Consider the following 21,949-nt stretch of genomic DNA (forward strand, 5'->3'; position numbering starts at 1 on the left):
CATTCAGAAAGTAAGTATCCCATCGGCCGTTATGAACGAGCAGCAGCACATATTGGAGGATCGTTGCATCACAATCACGTAACTCAGCAGCCATTTCCTGCAGATTTCTCGGTTGTTGTTGCATGGCATTGTTACCAAATGCCTCTTGTTCCGGAAATTGTGTGCCCGGTGGGTACCAAAAGAACTGATGCCTGAACACAAAGGAAAATGCATGGGCATGGCGCTGACATTTCTGCAGCGTTACCATGATGATGATGTTTTCTTAACCGGATCATCACAGGGGATGAAACATGGGTTGCATACAGCACATTTATATATTAGGTGCATTCAGAAAGTACGTTTCCCATCGGCCGTTATGAACGAGCAGCAGCACATATTGGAGGATCGTTGCATCACAATCACGTAACTCAGCAGCCATTTCCTGCAGATTTCTCGGTCGTTGTTACATGGCATTGTTACCAAATGCCTCTTGTTCCGGAAATTGTGTGCCCGGTGGGTACCAAAAGAACTGATGCCTGAACACAAAGGAAAATGCATGGGCATGGCGCTGACATTTCTGCAGCGTTACCATGATGATGATGTTTTCTTAACCGGATCATCACAGGGGATGAAACATGGGTTGCATACAGCACCCCAGAAAGCAAGCAGCAGTCCATGCATTGGCATCACAGTGGATCACCATGCAGGAGGAAGTTCAAACAGACTGTGTCAGCGCGAAAAGTAATGTGCACGGTGTTCTGCGACAGACAAGGCATTCTGCTCATCGAGTTTCTGCCCAGAGGTGAGACTGTGAATGCTAACCGTTACTGTGAAATACTGGGGACATTGCGACGAGCCATTCAGAATATTGCGACGAGCCATTCAGTATAAGCGACGTGGTAAGCTCAGTGCTGGGGTGATCTTGCTGCACGACAATGAGAAGCTGCATTTGGCTAGCTACACTGCAGCCCTTCTGGACAGGTTCGGTTTGGAGGTGTTCGATCATCCATCATACAGCTCGGATCTTGCTCCCAGTGATTACCACCTGTTCTTGCACCTGAAAAAGTTCCTGTCCGGTCTACATTTTCACAACGACGAAGAGGTTCAGATGGCTATCACACAGTGGTTCAGCGCACAGGCGGCTGACTTCTACGACGCAGGTATACAGAAGTTGGTCCCATGCTATGACAAGTGTTTGAATTCCAGCGGGAATTATGTTGACAAGTAACTGGACAAATGCTGTATCTGTGGCAATAAATCATTGAATGAAATAATGTTTCCTTTTTGTGCACGACCCCAGGAAAACTTACTTTCTAGATGCGCTAATAGTTATCATAATGTGAAGTTTATTCGTATGTAAAGGAGTTCATTTTTGCTTCTCAAATATTTACAGCATAATTAAACAATTTTGCACAATTTGCATAACTCACAGGATAATTGAGATCTGAGAAGGTGTTGTGACGGTACGTAAACCCTAAATTTCATGTTTAAGAGGTTTTTTCATATTTTATGGTTCATTTCACATCATTTCATGACAACGCATGGTAGCAAAATGCACCTCACACCTTACAAAAACATGAAAAATTAATAGTACAATGGATTATTTCAATATGCTCCTAGTTATCATAAATGAGACACATGTTTTTCTTTGAATGTACAGATTTTAAATTGTTCATTTTTTTTGTTCAGGTGGAATGATAGTGTCCATGGAAAAACGTCAGAAGGTTTTTGGATATGGATTGAGGATCCCGATACTAACTTCATGTACCATTATGAATATTTTCTGCTGACAAGGAAACAGGTATTTATATAATTACTCTTAACCAAAGAGAGTATCCGTATTTTCTCTCATTTTAAGAGTGTGATTCATTGAAAGATTAAAGTTTGTTACTAGTGCAGATACAAGAGAGGCAGCAAACCTTCTTCTTTAGCTTCTAAAAAATGAATATAAAGAAGGAAGTTCTAATGATATGTTCTCTGCTTGCCAAGTATACTAGGACTTTTTATTTGGAACGGCAAGGATCGTTTTATGCAATAAGGGCTGAATGCCGATCACATTTTCAGTGTGAAGTTTAAAATTGCGCAAGGCTTTAAATAAAAATTTACATCTTGGTAATTACGATTGTTAGACTTACAAATTATAGCTCCACTTCTCAGTACAGTCTAGATTACAAGCCTATGGTTGGAAAAAGAAATCATTTACTAAATACATTTTTTTTAATGAAATTTGAACTTTGTCAGACTCCCATGTAGGCAATGCCAAAATGCGAGGTTTGAAAACTGTACCTGCATATTGAATGATATCTGCTTCATTTTTGTGGCAAAAATTGCACACTTGCTGCTTTTCAGAGAAAAAGAAATTATTTTGGAAAGAAGTGATTTTTTGCTAGGGGAATTTACCCCTGTCCCCTCCAAAATATTGCCAAAAACAAATTAATCTTACTTATTAGTAATAGAATTCCTCAAGGCTCGTGTAGCACTCAAAATATGTACCTCAGACATTATCTGAGTGTTAAGTATATTCCCAAAGCATAAAAGAAACAAATATGACTTGTATGTCACATCTTGGCATTTAAGTGGTAAGAATGGATAATGAAGTTGATAAATATGTATCATCATGTAAGAACCTTTACCATCCGGATGGTCGAAATTTCAACCAGCACTGCGTGGCAGCAATTAATGTACCATTTCATGGAAACTTCACATGATATTTCAGTTCTGTCCTTTTTGATCTTTAGTATACATATGAAGGTATGGCATACTCGAATTACAAAACAATATATCCATTGTTACTGCTATTAACAAGCGAAGTTTGAAAAAAATGCTTATTTTTCCTTCGTTTGCCCTCGGTACTGCTATATTATTATGGGATAGATTTATAAAAGTGGCCATAACTTCGAAACTACTGCATCTTTTTGAAAAATTTAAATTTTACAAGCAAGAATGGTAAAAACATTTTAAGCAATGTACAAGAATTATGGATTCAGGGGGATGTGGGGGCAAAGGCTCGATTGTCGAAATTTTCCCACGACAACATGTTAGCTCACAGCATCAATTAATGTGCCATTTCTTGAAAACCATACACGATATTTCTGTCCTGTTTTTTATGTTAATTAGTTTACATCCAAAGGTGTTATATACTCGAATTACAAAACAGTACATCCATTTTACTATTATTAACAAACACAGTTTGAAAAAGCCCTTTCTTTCCCTTTTGTAACTATCAGATAAATTGAAGATAAAAGGCTGTAACTTCACAACCACTGCATCTTTTTGTACAATTTAAATTCTTAATGTCAGAATGAAAAAAAGAAAGCAACATTTTAATTAACATCCGACAATCAAGGATCCACATGGAAGCTAGGGGAAAGGCCCAAAGTTCGAAAATTTCTGTAAGTACGCAGAATATCCGAACCATGTAATTTCCATATTTTCCCCCCAAGGTTGTGGCATGTGCATTACATATCGTCATAGAGTGGTCTTTCGCCATGCTTCTTCCAAATTTGGCCCATAGGACCGACGTTAGAAACTAAATTCCGGACATTGTCCTGAAACTGGCAACACTGCCACTTTATGCAATGTTATTATTTTTTACTCAAGAAATATCAGTCTGATTTCAACGAAACCTTGCACGGTTGAAGGAATTTACATCGGCTATATACTACATGTTTTTCATTCACGTTGGTCTATTGAGGGGCCCACAGGAGCCTTAAGGCTTTTTGTTGTGATTACCTGCAAATTTCAAGAAAAGTAAACCAATTTCATCTGGCTACGACAATTAGTTCTTGAGTTACGATTTTTTTTCTTCGTTTCTACAACTTTGTTCTGGAATGAGCACACTGCTGTTAAATACTGTAGTCCAAATTCTTTGTCTTCAAATGTTGAGGACCCTGTAGCCTCGGAAAGCTGTTTTACTTTGATAATTACGAAATATGAAGATCATTTAAAAAAAAAAAAAAGTTATTAAAACCTGTGGTGAAACAGCCCGTGAGGGCCAGGCCCTACCTACCAACTTCCGGCATCCTCCCATCTGCCGACATGAAAGATCATCCAACCAGTTACAGGGTAACGTGTGGTCAGCACAACAAACCCCCAACTTTTGCCCACTTTTAAACAAAGAAATATAAATGTAAATATTTATGTCAGCACAAAGTATATGTTATGAATTATCAAATTAGAAATTAGATCTATACAGGGTACACACAAAAGAATAACAAAAATATTTCTCACCTTACACGAGTACAACGTACAACGTACATCGTCAGCATCGGCAACTGTCCAAGTTTCTGATGCGCTACCAGCAGTTCGGTTCTTATGTTTACTGGGAGTCCACGGGGCAAATTTCCAAGGTGGCGATGGATCTGGAGAAGGCTTTCTGTGTGTTCCGTTTTGAGGTGTCCAGATCTGTGATTACAGTGTACCATGAGTTTAGTGCACAATTTAAAAAATATGCACCGCACAAGAATAACATATCCAGGTGGTACCGACAATTTGTGGAAACTGGATGCTTGTGTAAAGGTAAGCAGAGTCCTGGCCAATCTCATGTTTCTGACGGCAGAATTGAAAGAGTGCGTGAGGCACTTAAGTGAATTCCCCCCAAGTCAGTGACTAGAGCAAGCATGATGCCCTGAATGAATACCAATTACGACTGTCCAATCTGGACTGGACGGAGCTCCCCCATTTTCACATGAACACAATTGCTTCTCAGTGGTGTTCTTCCACAACACTGGATTGGACGTGTTGCAAATGGATACAACAACCTTGTTCCTTGGCCATCCAGTTCGCCGGGTCTTACTCCATTTGATTGCATTCTTTGGGAGGTTGTTAAAGGCAGCGTTTATGTATCACCTTAGCCCACGTCCATCCATGAACTTCGTAATTGGGTAATGCATGCACTGCAGGCCATTACAGCAGACATGATACATACACTAAGCCTGGGATGTGTGTCGTATGACCCAGGGTGCACACCTTGAACGATTTGAATTAACACATAAGAAACTTGGGCAGTTGCCACTGCTGACGGTGTATGTTGTACCCGTTTAAGATGAGAAATATTTGTTTTATAAGCTTTTGAAACTGTGCCATTCTTTTGTGTATGCACTGTATAGAGAGTGAGCATAAAGTCTCCTGATTTCAAGCATTTAGTACACAAAAAGTATACTAGGTGGGAATATATTTTTTTGGGGGGTGGGGGATGGTTGCTTTTGTGATATAACAGAACACATTGTGCCATTTTGAAACAGATGATTGCAGCACCACCTGCAGTGAGACAAAATAACTCTATGAGTAAAGGCACTTTCTACCTGTCATAGTTTTTAAGATACAATTTTTCTTAATCTAGGGAAGACTTGGTGCTCACCAGGTATTTCAATAACAAAGATTATGAACCGACACTGATATCTCTTATGTGAATAAGGTTTTCAGCATATTGCGAACTCACGAGGAAATATTTTAAAAAGTATTGCTTTTGTTTTGTGTAATGACAAGTTTCTAACATGTAAACTGTTCTTTATTTATTTTATCAGGTGTATGCAAAGGAGTCGCAAGAATTGACCATGACAATACCACTGCTGGATCCATTTCCAGCCCAGTATTATGTAAGAGCCATAAGTGACAAGTGGCTTGGCTCTGAAAGCTACTGCACTCTTACTTTCCAACACTTGATTCTACCAGAAAGTCATCCTCCACACACAGGTCAGTAATATTAGGATGTTTTCAATTAGTGTTGGGCCTGTATGTAATTTTTGTTGATGCCGATAAATGGGGCCACATATTTATGGTGAATAAAATATCAAGATTTCGGTACAGAAATTTGGCACATTTCAGGTTCAAAACCAGTACATCAAATGACATATTGGTGTTAAAATGGTGAATGTAACCTAAATTTGATATAAAAACTAGACATATTACACACAATTAGCGCTTCTCTTCTAATAGCTGATTTATGTACTTATCAAAGTATTAATTTTATTCCTGTGTAAAGGAGTCCATTTTTGCTTCTCCAATACATACAGCAGAATTAATCAATTTTTCACGAATTGCATAACTTGCAGGATAATTCAGACTTAAGAAAGTGCCATTCTGAGTTTATTCTGCATTTTGCAGTTATAAAATTTGCTGATAATGATAATCAATATTGTACTGATCTGATATAAAGTTGTAAATATTCCTTGATGAAAAAGAATGGTTCATTAATTTCCTTAATTAATGTTTTGTAACCAGGTGACTACGATGACTTTGCCTTAGAAAAATAAATTCCAAATTTAGATTAATTTTACAGAACAAGGGCATATGAAGTACACATTTAAATTCATGAATATAACAATATTACAAAATTTTGTTCTAAATTTCAGGCTATTTATGGATATATTACATTTACTTTACAAAATCCAAGTATAGAAATGTGTACCTTTATATTCATAAATATAACAAAATATGACAGAAGTTAGAGAAATATGGGATTGCCAAAATTATTGATCATTTTACATTATCGTGCCTGAATCAGCTGATACCGATAGAGTACCAATTAATCTGAACCCTCTGTAACATTTATATTATCTTGTCTTGTTTGAGTATACAATATACAAAACAAATATTTTCCAAAACATCACACCATATCTCCCACTTTATACATTCAGTACTCGTGATCACAATACAACATGCCAGAAACATGTTAAGTTTTGTACTTGTCACTGAAGTTCCGGAGTTTGGATCCAAATCTGCCGGCCCCCGTGGCGGAGTTGTTAGCACATCGTGCTACGATGCCAGGGATTGCGGGTTTGAATCCCGGCCTGTGAGTGTTCATTCATCAATTTCATCATGTCATCACTCATCCCCATCTTCGCAAATTAGCCAAAAGCGGCACAAAAAGCGAAGTTAAATATAGCAAATCAATCAACCAATCAATCAATCAATCAAATTGGATCCAAATCTGGGCATGGGTATTATTTGTTAGTGACCCTTCATCAATTTCATCTAGTTATCTCTTATCCTCATCATTGTGATTAGCCAAAAGTTGCAGAAAAGTAACATTAAATAACAAAAAAATACAATTATAATACAGCGTAATGCTATACATTTGTCTGGATTTACCATTTTCGATGAGAGATACAGCCTAATAAGTTTCCAGTAATTTTAATTTTACTATATGCTTATTGAGAGAAATGGCGTTTCTGCTTGTTTTCAGATTTATTGGAACTGTCACCCCTGCCTGTTACTGCATTGGGTGATAAACAGCTGGAGTCCCTGTACTCTTTCACCCACTTCAATCCTATCCAGACCCAGATCTTCCACTGTCTGTATCACACGGATAGTAACGTCTTACTTGGAGCACCAACAGGTTCTGGGAAGACAATAGCAGCCGAGATTGCTATATTTAGGGTATTTCGTGAATATCCTGGATCTAAGGTGAGTTAGAGATTAGATTGTTCAGGGTTCTCCAATAAAATCACATTAAACAGGTAAGCAAGTTAAAAACTGAGAGATAAAGGATAAAAGTCACTTGATTAAAAAACAAACTGCTTCATAGTCATCAGCTGCCTCGTGTTCACAACCCATGTCACTGCCACTGCCTGCAGCACTGGCTCTGCTCTGCATACACGTATGCATTTGCATTTCTTCTTGTTGGCATCTCCCCTTTCCTCCCCTCCTCTTATTACATCATCGGGTAAACTGAATTTACTGTCAAGGTTAAGACTGGTTGGGAATGCTGGAAATTTTATTGGTGTATCTATGTATCTGTGTATTTTACCTGTAATAATGAGTCAATATGATTACCTAACTGATAAGTGTCCATTCGGAAATTCACATCCTCAAATGTTAGGGTTAAACGAACCACTACTGATGTTGATGTATCGGTATTGGCCAATACCAGTGGTGTAGGTATTGAAAAGTTTTTCTTGGAATTTTATTTACTGATACTTTTCCAGAGTGCAAATGTCTTACAAGGTCTGCAAAAATGCCACATGTTACTTTTTGCATATTTTAATTATTCTGGAAATTATGCAAAATGCAAAATTTTAATTATTTTTGCAACAGCATTGTTGGGAATATTTTAACTCTTTTGCTGCTGCAAGTGACTGCAGTTGATTTTTTCAATATGCATAACTTAAGGAAAGTGACCGTAGTCAATTTCAAATATTCCTGTCGCTGCTGAACATTACAGGAACATGTTGCTAGTAGCTAGCATTTCAACTGTTTTCCAAAGAAATAACTTGCTTTGGTTCTGAACAAATGAAGTATATGTACCAACCACTGTGCATGTGTAAACAACAATGGCAGCACATAAAGTTTTGACACTGATCACAAGAAGGTAGGAGAGTTACTGGATGATATTTTGGCCTGTGAGTTTAGTGAATCAGATGTAATTAGAGCTGGAGAAGGAAAAGAAAGTGACGTTGGCACTGAAGTGTACTTTGCCCAAAAAGATGGGCTGTACACTACTCAACTTTTCATCAGTTATGTCATGAGGTGATTGTTGCTTACAAGGATCATTTATCCACTGCAATAATATTGAATATCTTAACACCAAGGGGGACCCCCAGCTATGATCCTTTGTTCAGAGAATAGTGGTAGTATTTATAGTAGTACTTTAGAATACTTTTTTTTTATTACACATTTATGGAATTCTGAAATTATTCCCAAAAAATCTACGCAGTGAAAGGTATATAAGCATGGATTTAAATCAAACCACCTTGCTTGTGATTATTGGACAGCTGCCTTGGGACACATTGTATTTCCTAACCCAAGGTCATCATGGACATGACTCATGCTAAATTATACAGCAATTTTATCAGTAGTGACTTGCTTGAGTTACAGATTTGCTGCTTGATCTGCTGTTTCACTGTTCCATGTTCTGATCTCCACATTTTGTCTTCCACTTTTACATCTTTCCACTCATTGGTCAACTCTCCCCTGCCCCGACTCAAACAACTGTCTCCATACTGAACCCTCATTCGTCGGCAGATTTCAGAATGACTTTCAGATCACAAAAGAGAGGTAACATTTCATTGCTTTTTTCACTGTGTAAGTCTACAGTTGAGTGGCCATGTTTTACAAGCTACTGTGCTGGTGCACACTGCTTGATAATCAGGACCCCCATATAGTTTTTTTGCTGAGGAGCCATTTTGTGTTTCTGTTGTGCATGTATCACTTTCTCTTGTATTTGTCGACAAAACCATGTTTTTTTAAAAATGATTGTTATTTTCAGGTTGTGTACATAGCTCCAATGAAAGCTTTAGTTCGTGAAAGAGTGAAGGACTGGAAGTACCGTTTGGAAGAAAAAATGGGTAAGAAGATTGTTGAACTTACAGGTGATGTGACTCCTGACGTTAGAGCCATTGCCAGTGCAGACATTATAGTGACTACCCCTGAGAAATGGGATGGCATCAGTCGAAGCTGGCAGACCAGGAACTACGTTCGTGCAGTAGCGTTAATTGTGATAGATGAAATTCACCTTCTGGGCGAGGACCGAGGACCCGTTCTCGAAGTGATAGTTTCCAGGACCAACTTCATCTCTTCCCACACAGCAAAGACACTGCGGATAATAGGCCTTTCGACGGCTCTGGCCAATGCCAAGGACCTGGCTAACTGGCTGGGAATCACTCAGATGGGCCTGTACAACTTCAGGCCGTCGGTCCGTCCGGTTCCTCTGGAGGTGCACATATCGGGTTTTCCAGGTAAACATTACTGTCCCAGGATGGCCACCATGAATAAACCGACTTTCCAGGCCATTCGGCTGCATTCCCCAGCGCAGCCAGCACTTGTGTTTGTGTCATCCAGGAGGCAGACAAGGTTGACGGCTTTGGACCTGATAGCGTACCTGGCTGCGGAGGATAATCCCAAGCAGTGGCTGCATATGGAAGAGGAGGAGATGGAGCAGATCATCACAGGGATCAGAGACAGCAACCTGAAACTGACATTGGCGTTTGGGATTGCTATGCACCATGCAGGATTGCATGAAAAGGATAGGAAGGTGGCTGAAGAACTCTTTGTTAACCAAAAAATACAGGTGAGTGCAAATGGTTTTCATCTTAATTTTGCATCGATTATAATTCACAGTACTTTTTATCTATTTATAAACATTCATATATTCTACAAATACATGGACATTTGATCTGTGAAAAGTTTTGCTCTCATCCGAATTGATCGGACTGCTGGAATCTCACTAACAAAGCCAAAATATTTAGTAAAATGTTCTTCCCCCAAGAAATATTTCATTGCAACACTGATGCGCTTGCAACTGTATTTACTCAGTACCTTGCGTCCTTCAAAAAGCTGATTTCCTGCCAACATAATTTCACCAAAATAAAGGCACGAATCTGCCAAGAGGCATGCATTAGTGCACAGAAATGTTTGCCTACGTTCATCTGAAATTACCCTTGCCCTTAAAGGTATTTATTGTTAGTATAGAAGTAGAAATAGATACAGTGGAACCTCGATTTTACATTTTTCAGGGAACCAAGCTTAAGGAAACTGAAAATACAGAAAAATGTAAAATCGTGGAAAATTTTATAACACTTTGTTATGTTGAGACTATACATATAATGTGGGAAAATATAAAATCCAGGAATGCAAGATTGTGGTCTCACTGTATAGGCTAAAGACACATAATTAATTTGTAAGTCAATCACAAGGAATTAAAGTGTAATGAAGGTGTATCTGAATACAGTAAGATGAAAATATAATCAACATCTATGAAAATATTTGTTTGTACCTCTATATGAAGACATAAGCACAAGTGAAAAAAAAGTAAAACAGAAATGTTACTAAAACTGTTTTTAGAAAATTAATGTAAATCCTTTTAGTGGATAACTGCCTCAGTCACCCTGGGTATACTGTTGTCCACAGCCTGAATGTTTTTACAAATACAAATTGCAAGAACACTGGAACGTTGTAAATGTTTTGTCCAGTTTCATATATTTTAATAACTGGCCCCTGTGGCAGAGTGGTTAGCACATCACGCCACTACACCAAGTGTCCCTGGTTCGAATCCTGGCCTGGGCATGGATGTTTGGAAGTGTCCATTCATCAATTTCATCACATCATCAGTCATCCCCATCTTTGCAAATTAGCCAAAAGTGCCACAAAATGCGAAGCAAAATAAAGCAAATCCATCAATCAATCATATATTTTGATGTGTACAGTAGTATATTTATGTGTAACAAATAACTTCTCAGAAATTATCCATTATCACTGTATAAAATAAAACAAATCTAATTATTGCCAAACAAATTTGATATCATATTTGCCAGCAAGATTTTCCACCCAGACCAAACTCAAAGAGTTCAACATATTCTTCACACACATACATTGCTCTTGGAGGTTTATTTGGAGGTCAAGTACCACTTTAGCATTAATGGGTGAATGGCAACACACGTTAGGTGCACATATTTCGTAATGAAAGGTGCAGTTAACATTGGAATTTATGCTGTTACAGGACTTAATAAGCTTTTGTTGCATCTATTACAGAAGTAAAGTACTCTCTAGTTTATTTTCACTTCAAAAATATTTGATAGGTTCATAAGTATGTTTCATATTGTTTAATTCAAAGTTAACTTTTTTTGGTCCTTGACCATCTATTTCACAAAGGTTTCCCGTAACGTAATATAAATTTTATGTTCTCTCTTATTCAGGGTGATAATTTTTCAAATGTATGTCTTACTTTAAGAAGTATTGCTAAGCCAATGTGGTTACAATTTCTTTACAGGTTTTAATTGCAACAGCAACCTTAGCATGGGGTGTGAACTTCCCTGCTCACCTGGTCGTCGTAAAAGGCACGGAATATTATGATGGGAAAATAAAGAGATATGTTGACATGCCAATTACAGATGTTTTGCAAATGATGGGTCGAGCTGGTCGGCCACAGTTTGATGAGCAAGGTGTGGCTGTGGTATTGGTCCATGACATCAAGAAGCACTTTTACAAGAAATTCCTCTACGAACCATTCCCCGTAGAGTCAAGCCTGGCAGAAGTCATTCCTGATCATATAAATGCCGAGATTGTAGCTGGCACTGTTAAGACGAAACAGGATGCCTTGGACTACTTAACTTGGACATACTACTTCAGGAGGCTGCTGAAGAATCCCACGTACTATCATCTGGAAACACTAGAACCAAATAAAATTAATTCATTCCTGTCTGGCTTAATAGAACGTGTTACCAACACCTTATTAGATTCACACTGTGTTCAGATTGATGAGGTATGTATCTCAATCCTTCTTCTTTTTCCCCTTTCCCCTTTTGTCTTATAGTGTCGGGGTTGCCTCTGTACACTCCTTCAATCTCTCTTGTTCCTGTGCCATCCTCTTCATTTTTCTTATTCCTTTTCCATTCTTTTATCCTATTTCTTCTATTCCTTTTCCTTTCTTTTGTCCTATTTCTTGTATTCCTTTTTTGAATGTCTTCCGGGGTCTGCAGCTTGTTCTCCTTCCCTCTGTTCTAGCTTCCATTAATTATTTTGCTTATCTATCTATATGTGCGTGTGTGTGTGAGCATATTGATTTTTGTGTTGTGTTGGATTGGAAGCAAAGATCACTGACATTTTAAATTCATGCCTGAAGTTCTGTAATACACACTTACGTTCTGTTGAAGCATTATACAAGATTTGAGCCACATATTTACGGTGAATAAAAGATCAAAATTTCAGTACAAACACTGGACACATTTCAGAATAAAAAGCAGTGTAAAATGGCATTTTGTGTTAAAATGTTGAATATAACCCTAAATTCGATTTTAAAAACTACTTACTATACAAAATAAAGATCTCCCTTTTAATAGTACATTTATGTAGTTGTCAGAGTATTAAGTTTATTCCTGTGTAAAGGAGTCAATTTTTGCTTCTCAAATATTTATAACAGAATTAATCAATTTTCCGTGAATTGCATAACTCTCAGGGTAATTCGGACATCAGAAAGTGTTTCTGTAAATGAATTCTAAATTTTCTCTTAATTGTGTGTTTTAAGAGCATACTTCGCATTTTGCAGTTCATTTCACAATATTTCGTGACAAAATATGTTAAGAAAATACAACTCACACCTTTCAAAAAGATGAAAAATGAACATTATAATGTAGGTCCAAGGGGGAAGGGCATCCTCCCCCTCGAGCCATGAAAATTTTTAATTTGAACGTATAAAAACCTACAAATATTACGTTGATGGTTTTTCAAATTTTGCATGAATTTCGATTTTGTCCTTGCACAAATGAATAGGTTGTTTCTGGACAGAGGCAGGCTCTAGAAGTCTGTAGTCTGCAATATTGGGCTATTTTAGTTCTATAACCATTGATGCAAGGCTATCAGACGTTCCGATTTAGTCGGGATAGTCCATTCCTTTTAATCCATGTCCCGACTTTTTTGCCTTGGCTCGGACACTACTTGCTATAAGGGAAGAAAGACTCTTGCACCACTACAGACATTGCATTGGTTATGTAGGACTTTCTGTAGAATACTGTGAACATTATTAAAATTGTCTGAACTTTTTATGAGGCAAAAACATTTGTTTGACACTCGACAAATAGGAACCCCTTGATTGTTGAATGGTTTCTTCTATTACAGCGTCACTAATGTTTCACATAATTAGAATACAGGGGAATCTTCTATACTCTTTACATTATGGAAGAAAGGTTCCTCAATGACTGCAATACAACACCAACTGTATAAGGGGCATTTAGCTCTCCACCTGCACCGCAAGGTCTGTGATCACTTTTCAACTGGAGGAGTCAGGAAAGCAAGGCTAGGACTGAGGTCATTGGAAACAAATGATTTTTTTTTTAAAAAAGGTTTCAAAACCTGGAAAAGTCCGGGGAATTAAATGATATTTGCTTGGCAGAATTTGTAACTGGAAACACGTTTCGTTTTATCTTCCCAACAATCTTCTTTTTGGGTTGTATTGCTTATAAAAAGGTTCTTTCATTTATTTTCAAAAATGTTCAACAAATGTGATTAATTTTATTAACTTTCAAAGTTGAAGTGTAACACTTATTTTTTTAGCATGTTAAATCATTACACAGTTATGTAATATACCTGGAAATGTCAGGGACTCTGCAAGATCGGTGTGAACCCTCATCTATTTCCTAGGTTGTTTGAATTGTTTACATTATGCATACATGTAGTCTACCCGCATTATACAATTTTTCTTTTCGCGCTCTGACAGAAACAAATGTCAGGATCAACTGCAAATATTTGTCACGTGGTTGTATACATATAGGTTAGAAAATGCTGTTCTTCAACATTTCGTAGCAAAATGAGCAAATGTCCTATGGGTCTGCCCCCCGCCCCCCCTCCCTCAAAAAAATCCTGGGTACAGGCTTGTTATAATGTGTTGTTATTCACATTTTGTGTTTCTGTCAAAAACGAAATATGCATGCCTCTATACAAGACTGATAATTTTTCTAGGAATGGACCAGTGTGAAATTTTAGCTGATACTAAAAAAGTACACATATATAAAACTTGATAGTACTGATAAACCAATATTCTGTTAATCCCATAATACTGTAAATAGCAGATTTGCCTTCTTAATTAATGTGCATAACCAGGTGACTGCAGTGGGTATGAAACTGCATATTTAGAGCCAGGCTTGCATGAATTATACCTTTATACACATAAAAAAAATAACAATCGTACATCCAGTTACAGATACTTTATAGAAATATTGTCTCAATAAAATTATCAGTAATTTACTGATATGCCAATATCATCCAATACTGATAGAGAGATGATATGCAACAGAAATAACTGATATTCTACCGATCTGATATAAAATTCCAATTGGTTCATTGACCTCCAATTGAACTAAGCTTTTGCAATGCACAAGACTCTGCATATCAAGACATTTACTTTAAAAAACTACACATCATCATCATCATCTTTCACCGTTTCTTGCCTCTGGCTGGGTCTGCATAGAAGTGAAGCCTCTCCATTTTCTTCTGGTCTTCCACCATTCCTCTCTTTCCACGGTGTTCCAATCTTGTCCTCTTCTCCTAACACTCTCCACTATCTGCTCTTTCCACCGACATCTTGGCCTTACTCCCACTCCTTGTGCATTGTAAGCTCTTACTGGCAGTCTTTCTGCTTCCATCCTCTTCAAGTGTCCAAACCATCTCATTTGTGCCTGATCTATCCTGTCCTGGAGCTTCACCACCCCCACTGTCAGATCTCCTCATTCCTTATTCTATCCCCTCTAGTCTTCCCCAATATACTCCTTAAAAATTTCATCTCCACTGCCTGCATCTTTCTTTTGTTTTTGTCTCCATACATAATTATTGGTACACAGTGTATATTATATATTACCTTCTTGCATATAAAAGTACACAATGGAGATTATATGTTTATAGCTATAAAAATTTTAACAAAATGACACTATGTTGCACAAAATTGTAAGATATTTATATAGATCGGTAAAAATATTGGTAATTTTATCAATAAACCGATACCTATATCGGCCAATACCAATAAAGTAACGATTAATCTTTTCCATTCCTAATTTTTATACCTCATAATTTAAATACCAATAGGAAGTAAATTTGTTAAAGTTTTTTGTGCGTTATTTCCACCATTCGTGCTGTACCACCTAATTGTTTTCTAATGTAGTTAAATTGTATTACTCTTCCCAAACAGGATGGGAGAAGCATACACCCAACATCATACGGTAGAATTGCATCCTTTTACTATTTGTCCCATCAGACAATGCAGGTCTTCCAAGACAAGCTGCGACCAAATTTATCCCTGGAAGAAGTGTTGCAGCTTCTGTCTGATGTGTATGAGTACGATCAACTTCCTGTCAGACATAATGAAGAAATCCTTAATGGGTGAGTACTCTCTTCAGCTGTTGTTGCACTTATGAATAAGCATTTTGTTTCATATTTGAAAGAAATGGTAGAAGGACCACACACATCAGTTCCATCAAGAACTGACCAACTGGTTGTAAGCTATGACATGGTCAGACATGAGTACTCGTGGACTTGAAGGCTAAGAAAGAAGATATAAGCAGGTGGAAATATATTGTTCCTTACCATAGCATAATTAGAATCTGGAATATTGTTTAAAACAAACCCAGATTTAATGTTTTTTCAATATGTTTACTGACTGGAAATTCTGTGAATGCCATGAATTTTTCATGAAGTTTCTTCAGTCATGAAAAATGACCATATTAAAAATGAAATTTTCATGTTATTGGGGCATTTTTAGCTTCATTAATGGTTTATCCTATATATAAAAATGTAGAAAGAAATAGAACCACATCTATTTCTTTCACATACTGTTTTTAATATTTCCGTGTAATTTTTTATACAAGCTGTTCTGGCCCCCCTCCTTTTTATCCATCATTTTATATAATGTAGTAAATGAGGGAGGGCCAGAGGGGTTAGCAAATACAAACAAAATATGTGATAAAGAAAGGTAGTTAGTTAATTCAAATGGAAGTTGAAACTTGAATGTCCTGACCTCCATGATGGAGTGGTTAGGTCTATGATATCAGGGGTCGTGTGTAGTTTTAGATGTTTTAGTTTTTTCAATCATTATTTGGACTTGTGTCATTGATAACATTGTTAGTTTTGAAAATCTCTTTGGGATTACGTAAATTATTCACATACTTAGTAAGATGTACAAGGAACTACAGTGGAACCTCGATTTTACGTTTTTCAGGGGACCAAGCTGAAAAAACTTAAAATCCGGGAAAATGTATAATCGAGGAAAATGTCTTAACAATTTGTTATGTTGGGACCATCAAGTTTGAATTTACAATGCGGGAAAATGTAAAATCAAGGAACGTAAAATCAGGGTTCCACTGTATTTGTAAAAGTTCAGTGAAAAATGTTAACACAATATTTTTTTATTATTATAACAACTGTTACTTTTTCACCTTGAATTTTTGAATAATACTGGAATTTCATGTTGGTCAGAGTAAGCTACTGTGACGAGTGTGCGGTGACTCGATAAACAAAGTAGACATAATATCTGTTTTATGGAGGGGTCTGAGAGAAGGTATTCTATGGTGAGGAAAAAGCTGACAGAATCTATCTTGGAAAGATTAGTTTTAGAAGCCATGGTCCAGCTAGTGGATCAGTATTCAAGAATAGGGGAAATAAAGGATTTCAAAAATATGCTGCTAATAGATGATTGGTTTTGGGTTTCAGGAAACGTGTACAAAAGATCAAGGAGACGCATGGCTCTTTTAGTAGTATATGTAATGTCCTCATTGAAGTTTAGTTAGATGATGACACTAAGATCTTTTTGTGATTACAGCCTTTTTCTTGTAATTATTTGCAGTGAGCTTGCCAAAGAATGCCCCATCAAGGTGGATCAATACACATTGGATTCTCCACACACGAAAGCTCAGCTCTTGTTCCAGGCCCACTTCTCAAGACTTCATCTGCCATGCTCTGATTATCTAACTGATCTGAAATCTGTATTGGATCAAGCCATAAGAATTATGCAGGTAAAATGCATAGTGTGTTTAGGAGAGGAAGGTATTACAAAAACTAGTGTAGCTTGGTACTTAAATTACACTGCACAACAAATTTGAAAACATTTTCTGTCCTTTAGATGAAATTGTGCGATTTGGAATAAACCAAGGATACAGAATTGAAGTGTGAAAACTGTATGTTTCTATCACGCATCATTTTCATTGGAGAGCCACCTGATGCATTGCTTCAAGTATGTGTACAATACACTGTACAATAAGAAAGCACAGTAACAATGCCTACGAAAATGACGTTGTGGAGCATTTACGCTTGTACCCATCTGCAGTGGTCTCACTGATGATAGACCAGTATTAGTCAGCAAGCATACTGCCGTTTCAGTGTCCACTGAAGTGCTTTTCAAACACATCAACGTCCTGGTGGGACCTTTCCCCATGTCATCACTGACTCCTCCCAGGTTTTGCGGCGAAAAGTCCACACATGAGTCCAGAAAGTGAAATTTGAGGTACATGTGGCACCACGTGATATGAAATCAGTGCACCATGTAACGAACAATGGCTTCATAATTTTGTGCTTTCAAATTTCCCAGGAAATTAGAGCACACCAACTTGAATTCCTGCTATGCTGGGTCAGAAAGTGTAGAATGAAAGGAACCATCATGAAGAACGGTTCTAATTTGTGTTTTAATAAACACACCTTCCATAACCTTTGCCTCATTTAAGCATGGGAATTTCTTCCAGAGGTGCCTGAAAGCATGGCCTTCTCAGGCTAGTGTTTTGACGAAGATTTTCATCAAACCAAGTTTGATGTGTAATGGAGCAGAGAAACATTTTGATTGATGAATTAAAATTTTTGGTTGCATTGGCACGTGTGGCCATTTTGCAACCTTTAATATATGCAGGGAAATATTCCCTTATCTAAAATTATTACTTAAAATGTAAGGGGTGCAAAAAGTGCAAGGTTATAGAGGAACCTGCACAAGACAAAAAAAAAAAAAACACACATTAAAAAGTCGAATTAATCTAAAGCTTCCTCACAGGCCAGCTCTTCTCAAAGTGGTAGTATTGTTTCATAAGACACTGTCGTCATCTCCCAACAAAGATGACAAACAGCTGGGAAGATTAAAAGTCTGCTGGAGGAAAGACAAATCGGCACATTCAGCAAGAATATGTAGAATACTTAGAACGACATCACTAATACGACACATCAGAGGGTCCAACCCTTGCAGCAAGTGATCATGGATTAGACGGTTGTGTCCAATACGCAGTCAAGTAAAAAGAACTACATGCGAGGAACGCCATGCACATATGGTGGGCTTCATGCGTGATGCTTCTTCCTTGTTGCCGCATCCCACATTATGCGGCTTCTCAATTACGTAGATATCATGAAATGTTCTTGGTGCCAGGAATGTATGTCTGCCGTGGCAGCCAGTGTTTACGGACATAATGATTTGCTCTGACCCGACTGTCCCACTCACAGAGGAAGCAACAATATTTCATGTACCCTTGTTGCATGCATCTTATCCTGTCATACCAAAATATAATTGAGCATTCATTTTCCGTAGCAGGAGAAACACACTTTCGGCTATTGTACCATATTTATCTTATGTAACTTTCAAATTTTGTGTTTTTGGCTAAACGATACGTGATACACGGAAACAAATTGCAGATTTGTTTATGTCATGCCCAAATACATTAGAAACACACATTTTCATCTAAAGGAAAGCTCGTGTTGTGCAGTGTTATCAGCCTGAAAGTCTTGGTCAGCACAAGTTTCCACTTACTTCATTCCAAGGTAGATTGATTTGATTCAGGTTATTTAAAAAAAAATCACTGATTTAAATCACTTTAAATAAATAATTTATAGAATAATGTACATAAGGATTTTGTAGATACCATGATAACTTTTGGTGTAGGTACATTAATCTTGTAATCATCTAATAGTGTTTATTAGACTCTAAGAATGGAAAAGAAAGGAAACAAAATATATGTACTGATGGGGTGAAGCTCATACGAAAGGAAATGTAATATGTAAACTGTAAATATCTTGATTTAAAATTCAATAATTTTTATAGGCAAAAATAACAACTATTTTGTGTAGAAAAATATACAAAATACTAATCATGTTAAACTGAAAATAGTGCCATTATCATTAAACTGCAAATGAACATGGCACCTCATATTGTGCAAACTATCATTAAAGAATATTGCCAAAATTCAGCTACAAAGACTTTAAAAAATATTTTAAAGTTAAAATTATATCCATCCAGAATGATTTATTTTCATTGGAAGTAAAGTTACTAAAATTATGTACTATAGTTTCATTAACACACTCAACAAACATTTCCATAGTAGGCTCATATATATTGTATCAGGAATAGAAAAATATATATTTACATATAATTTTTTATTTGCTTTAATCAAACTGTTCAAATATTTTACAGACCAGTTTACTAGAAAAAAGCCTTTCTTTAAAAACATATCTATATGTATGGTGGCAAAAACCATTCCAGAAATTTCAAGTGCTTTTTTTAAAAAAATGAAAAAGATCAATTTAGATAAAAAAATCAAAAATCATTTTTTAAATAAAAATCATGGTTTTTTATCCACCCTCCTTCATTCTGTGGGAATTCTGGAAAGCAGAGAACACCTATTACCTGAGAAAACCTTTTCATCATTCACTGCCAGTGAAGTGTGATTGCTTATAATTAGGGCTAGGATTTTGATGACCTTAAAATTGCCAAAAAGTGACCTTTAAAAAATGCATTTATGACCTAATACATGCAAGAAAATGCCCTATAAACTTAGAAAAATGACCTAAAAATTCTGTAAGATTTGTGAAACAAATTTATAAACTACCAAGAGAAATTCAAATTACAAATTAACGTAACAGTATCTATCACATGTTCATTGTGTATGGTAGCACAAGTAAGAAAGTTCACTTTTTGTCATATTTTACACTTTAAGTACTGAGTTGCAGTACACAACGAAAATCATATGCAAATTTTCGAAAGTGAATGATTGTCGGTTTTCGGGCAAGAGAGCCTTGTAAAAAATTCTCTCGACTTCCACTGACACAAGAGGAGCATACTTGCTGTTAAGTCACTTTCAATTCCATAGAGTGCAAATAGCTTCCCTGACAAAATGTCCGATACAGAGCACAAAACTTTGTACTCCTTGTTTTTTTAACAATAATGTGTCTGGCGACAATATATTTACTGATAGAGGGGGGAAATCACATTGTTTGAGCTGAATTGTTACACAACAGCTTGTGTCAATAATACTGCAAAGAATTTCTTCAGAGTTTTTTCAAACACAGTCGTTCAGAACTGCGCTGAAGGCAACGAGACGAGAGTCGGGAACCTCTCCCTTCAAAGGGTTGCATTTGCATGTAAAATGTCCCTTCTTTCACCAAAATGTAGAAAAATGCATGAAATGACTTTTAAAAGGCCGAAAAATAACTTAAATGGTTTAAAAAGTTTAAAAAACGACCTTTACTCCAAAAAGGGTCAAAAAATGCAAAACAAAATTGACATAACAAAGGCGTCCCAATTAATTCTCTTACATGTTTCTATCTACTTATGCAATGTTTCTGCCTTACCAAAAAAAAAAGATGCATTTGCATCAAAATCCTAGCCTTACTTATAATAATGGACCATTAACAAGTCATGGCACATTTTCACATAAGTTGATTTAAGTGTGGTCATTTCAATTGCCTGCTTCCACTTCCTTACATGTTGTATCTGCCAGAATCAAAGAAAACCAAAATTTCGTTAAAACCCTCCATAGGGATTGCATGGACCAGCACCATGCGAGGTCCATGTTCAACACATCATATCTCCAAAATGAATTATGATATTTTACTTCTGTGTTTTTTTTCGTTTTTTTTCCATTTATATACATTATGATATATGGCATATTCAAACAACAAGACCATACTTAATTTTAGTTTTTTATATAAATGCCTGCAATATAACTGGCTCTAGCATTGTAAGTGTGAACACAAATCACTTGAAATATCAGATAATCATGGCAGAAGACCACCCTTTGTTCATATGTTGAAAAAATCATGTAAAAAACAATTTATCATAAAAACTTGTAATATTTTTGTAATTGTGGAAATCATATATATTGAAAGGCTGACTAATTGTCACTAATCATAAATAATAATCCCGTATCATACTACAAACATGTAACAACAACCTACTAAAGTTTCACCCACTTCTCTTCAATAATACATGGGTCATTTCATAAATAATGCACACTAATTTATTACTCACCCGTATGTTGCTGTGGTAGCGATTTCTCTTCACAGTCCTTCAATGTAGTCTCCATGCTTGGCAATGACCGAAACCCAATGTCGAGGAAACTTCTGTATGCCATCCAATGCACCATCTTTGTTCAGCTGTCGAATGGCTCGGGTAACGACAGTAGCGACAGTAGAAAGCTCTTCCAGAGATGAAAAATAACGTCCACACAAAGGCAGTTTCAACTTGGGGAAGAGGTCAAAGTCAAGGGGGCTCATGTGCGGACTATACGGAGCATAGGGTATCACA

The 21,949-nt window shown here is 36.8% G+C and overlaps 1 protein-coding gene across 1 annotated transcript in view; it reads left to right on the forward strand.

Annotated features, from left to right (window-relative positions):
* The window catches only part of obe (activating signal cointegrator 1 complex subunit obelus), a 128,261-nt gene that overhangs the window by 79,267 nt on the left and 27,045 nt on the right, over positions 1-21,949 (forward strand). Inside the window, exons 16-22 of the mRNA XM_083138244.1 lie at positions 1,669-1,780; positions 5,505-5,673; positions 7,166-7,386; positions 9,188-9,988; positions 11,687-12,178; positions 15,593-15,783; positions 17,243-17,411. Of these exons, the coding sequence (XP_082994370.1) occupies positions 1,669-1,780; positions 5,505-5,673; positions 7,166-7,386; positions 9,188-9,988; positions 11,687-12,178; positions 15,593-15,783; positions 17,243-17,411 (2,155 nt within the window). The remainder of the gene's footprint in view (positions 1-1,668; positions 1,781-5,504; positions 5,674-7,165; positions 7,387-9,187; positions 9,989-11,686; positions 12,179-15,592; positions 15,784-17,242; positions 17,412-21,949) is intronic.

The sequence above is a fragment of the Lepisma saccharinum genome, chromosome 16 (genome assembly GCF_977018435.1).
Source record: "Lepisma saccharinum chromosome 16, izLepSacc3.1, whole genome shotgun sequence".
NCBI classification, from domain to species: Eukaryota; Metazoa; Arthropoda; class Insecta; order Zygentoma; family Lepismatidae; genus Lepisma; species Lepisma saccharinum.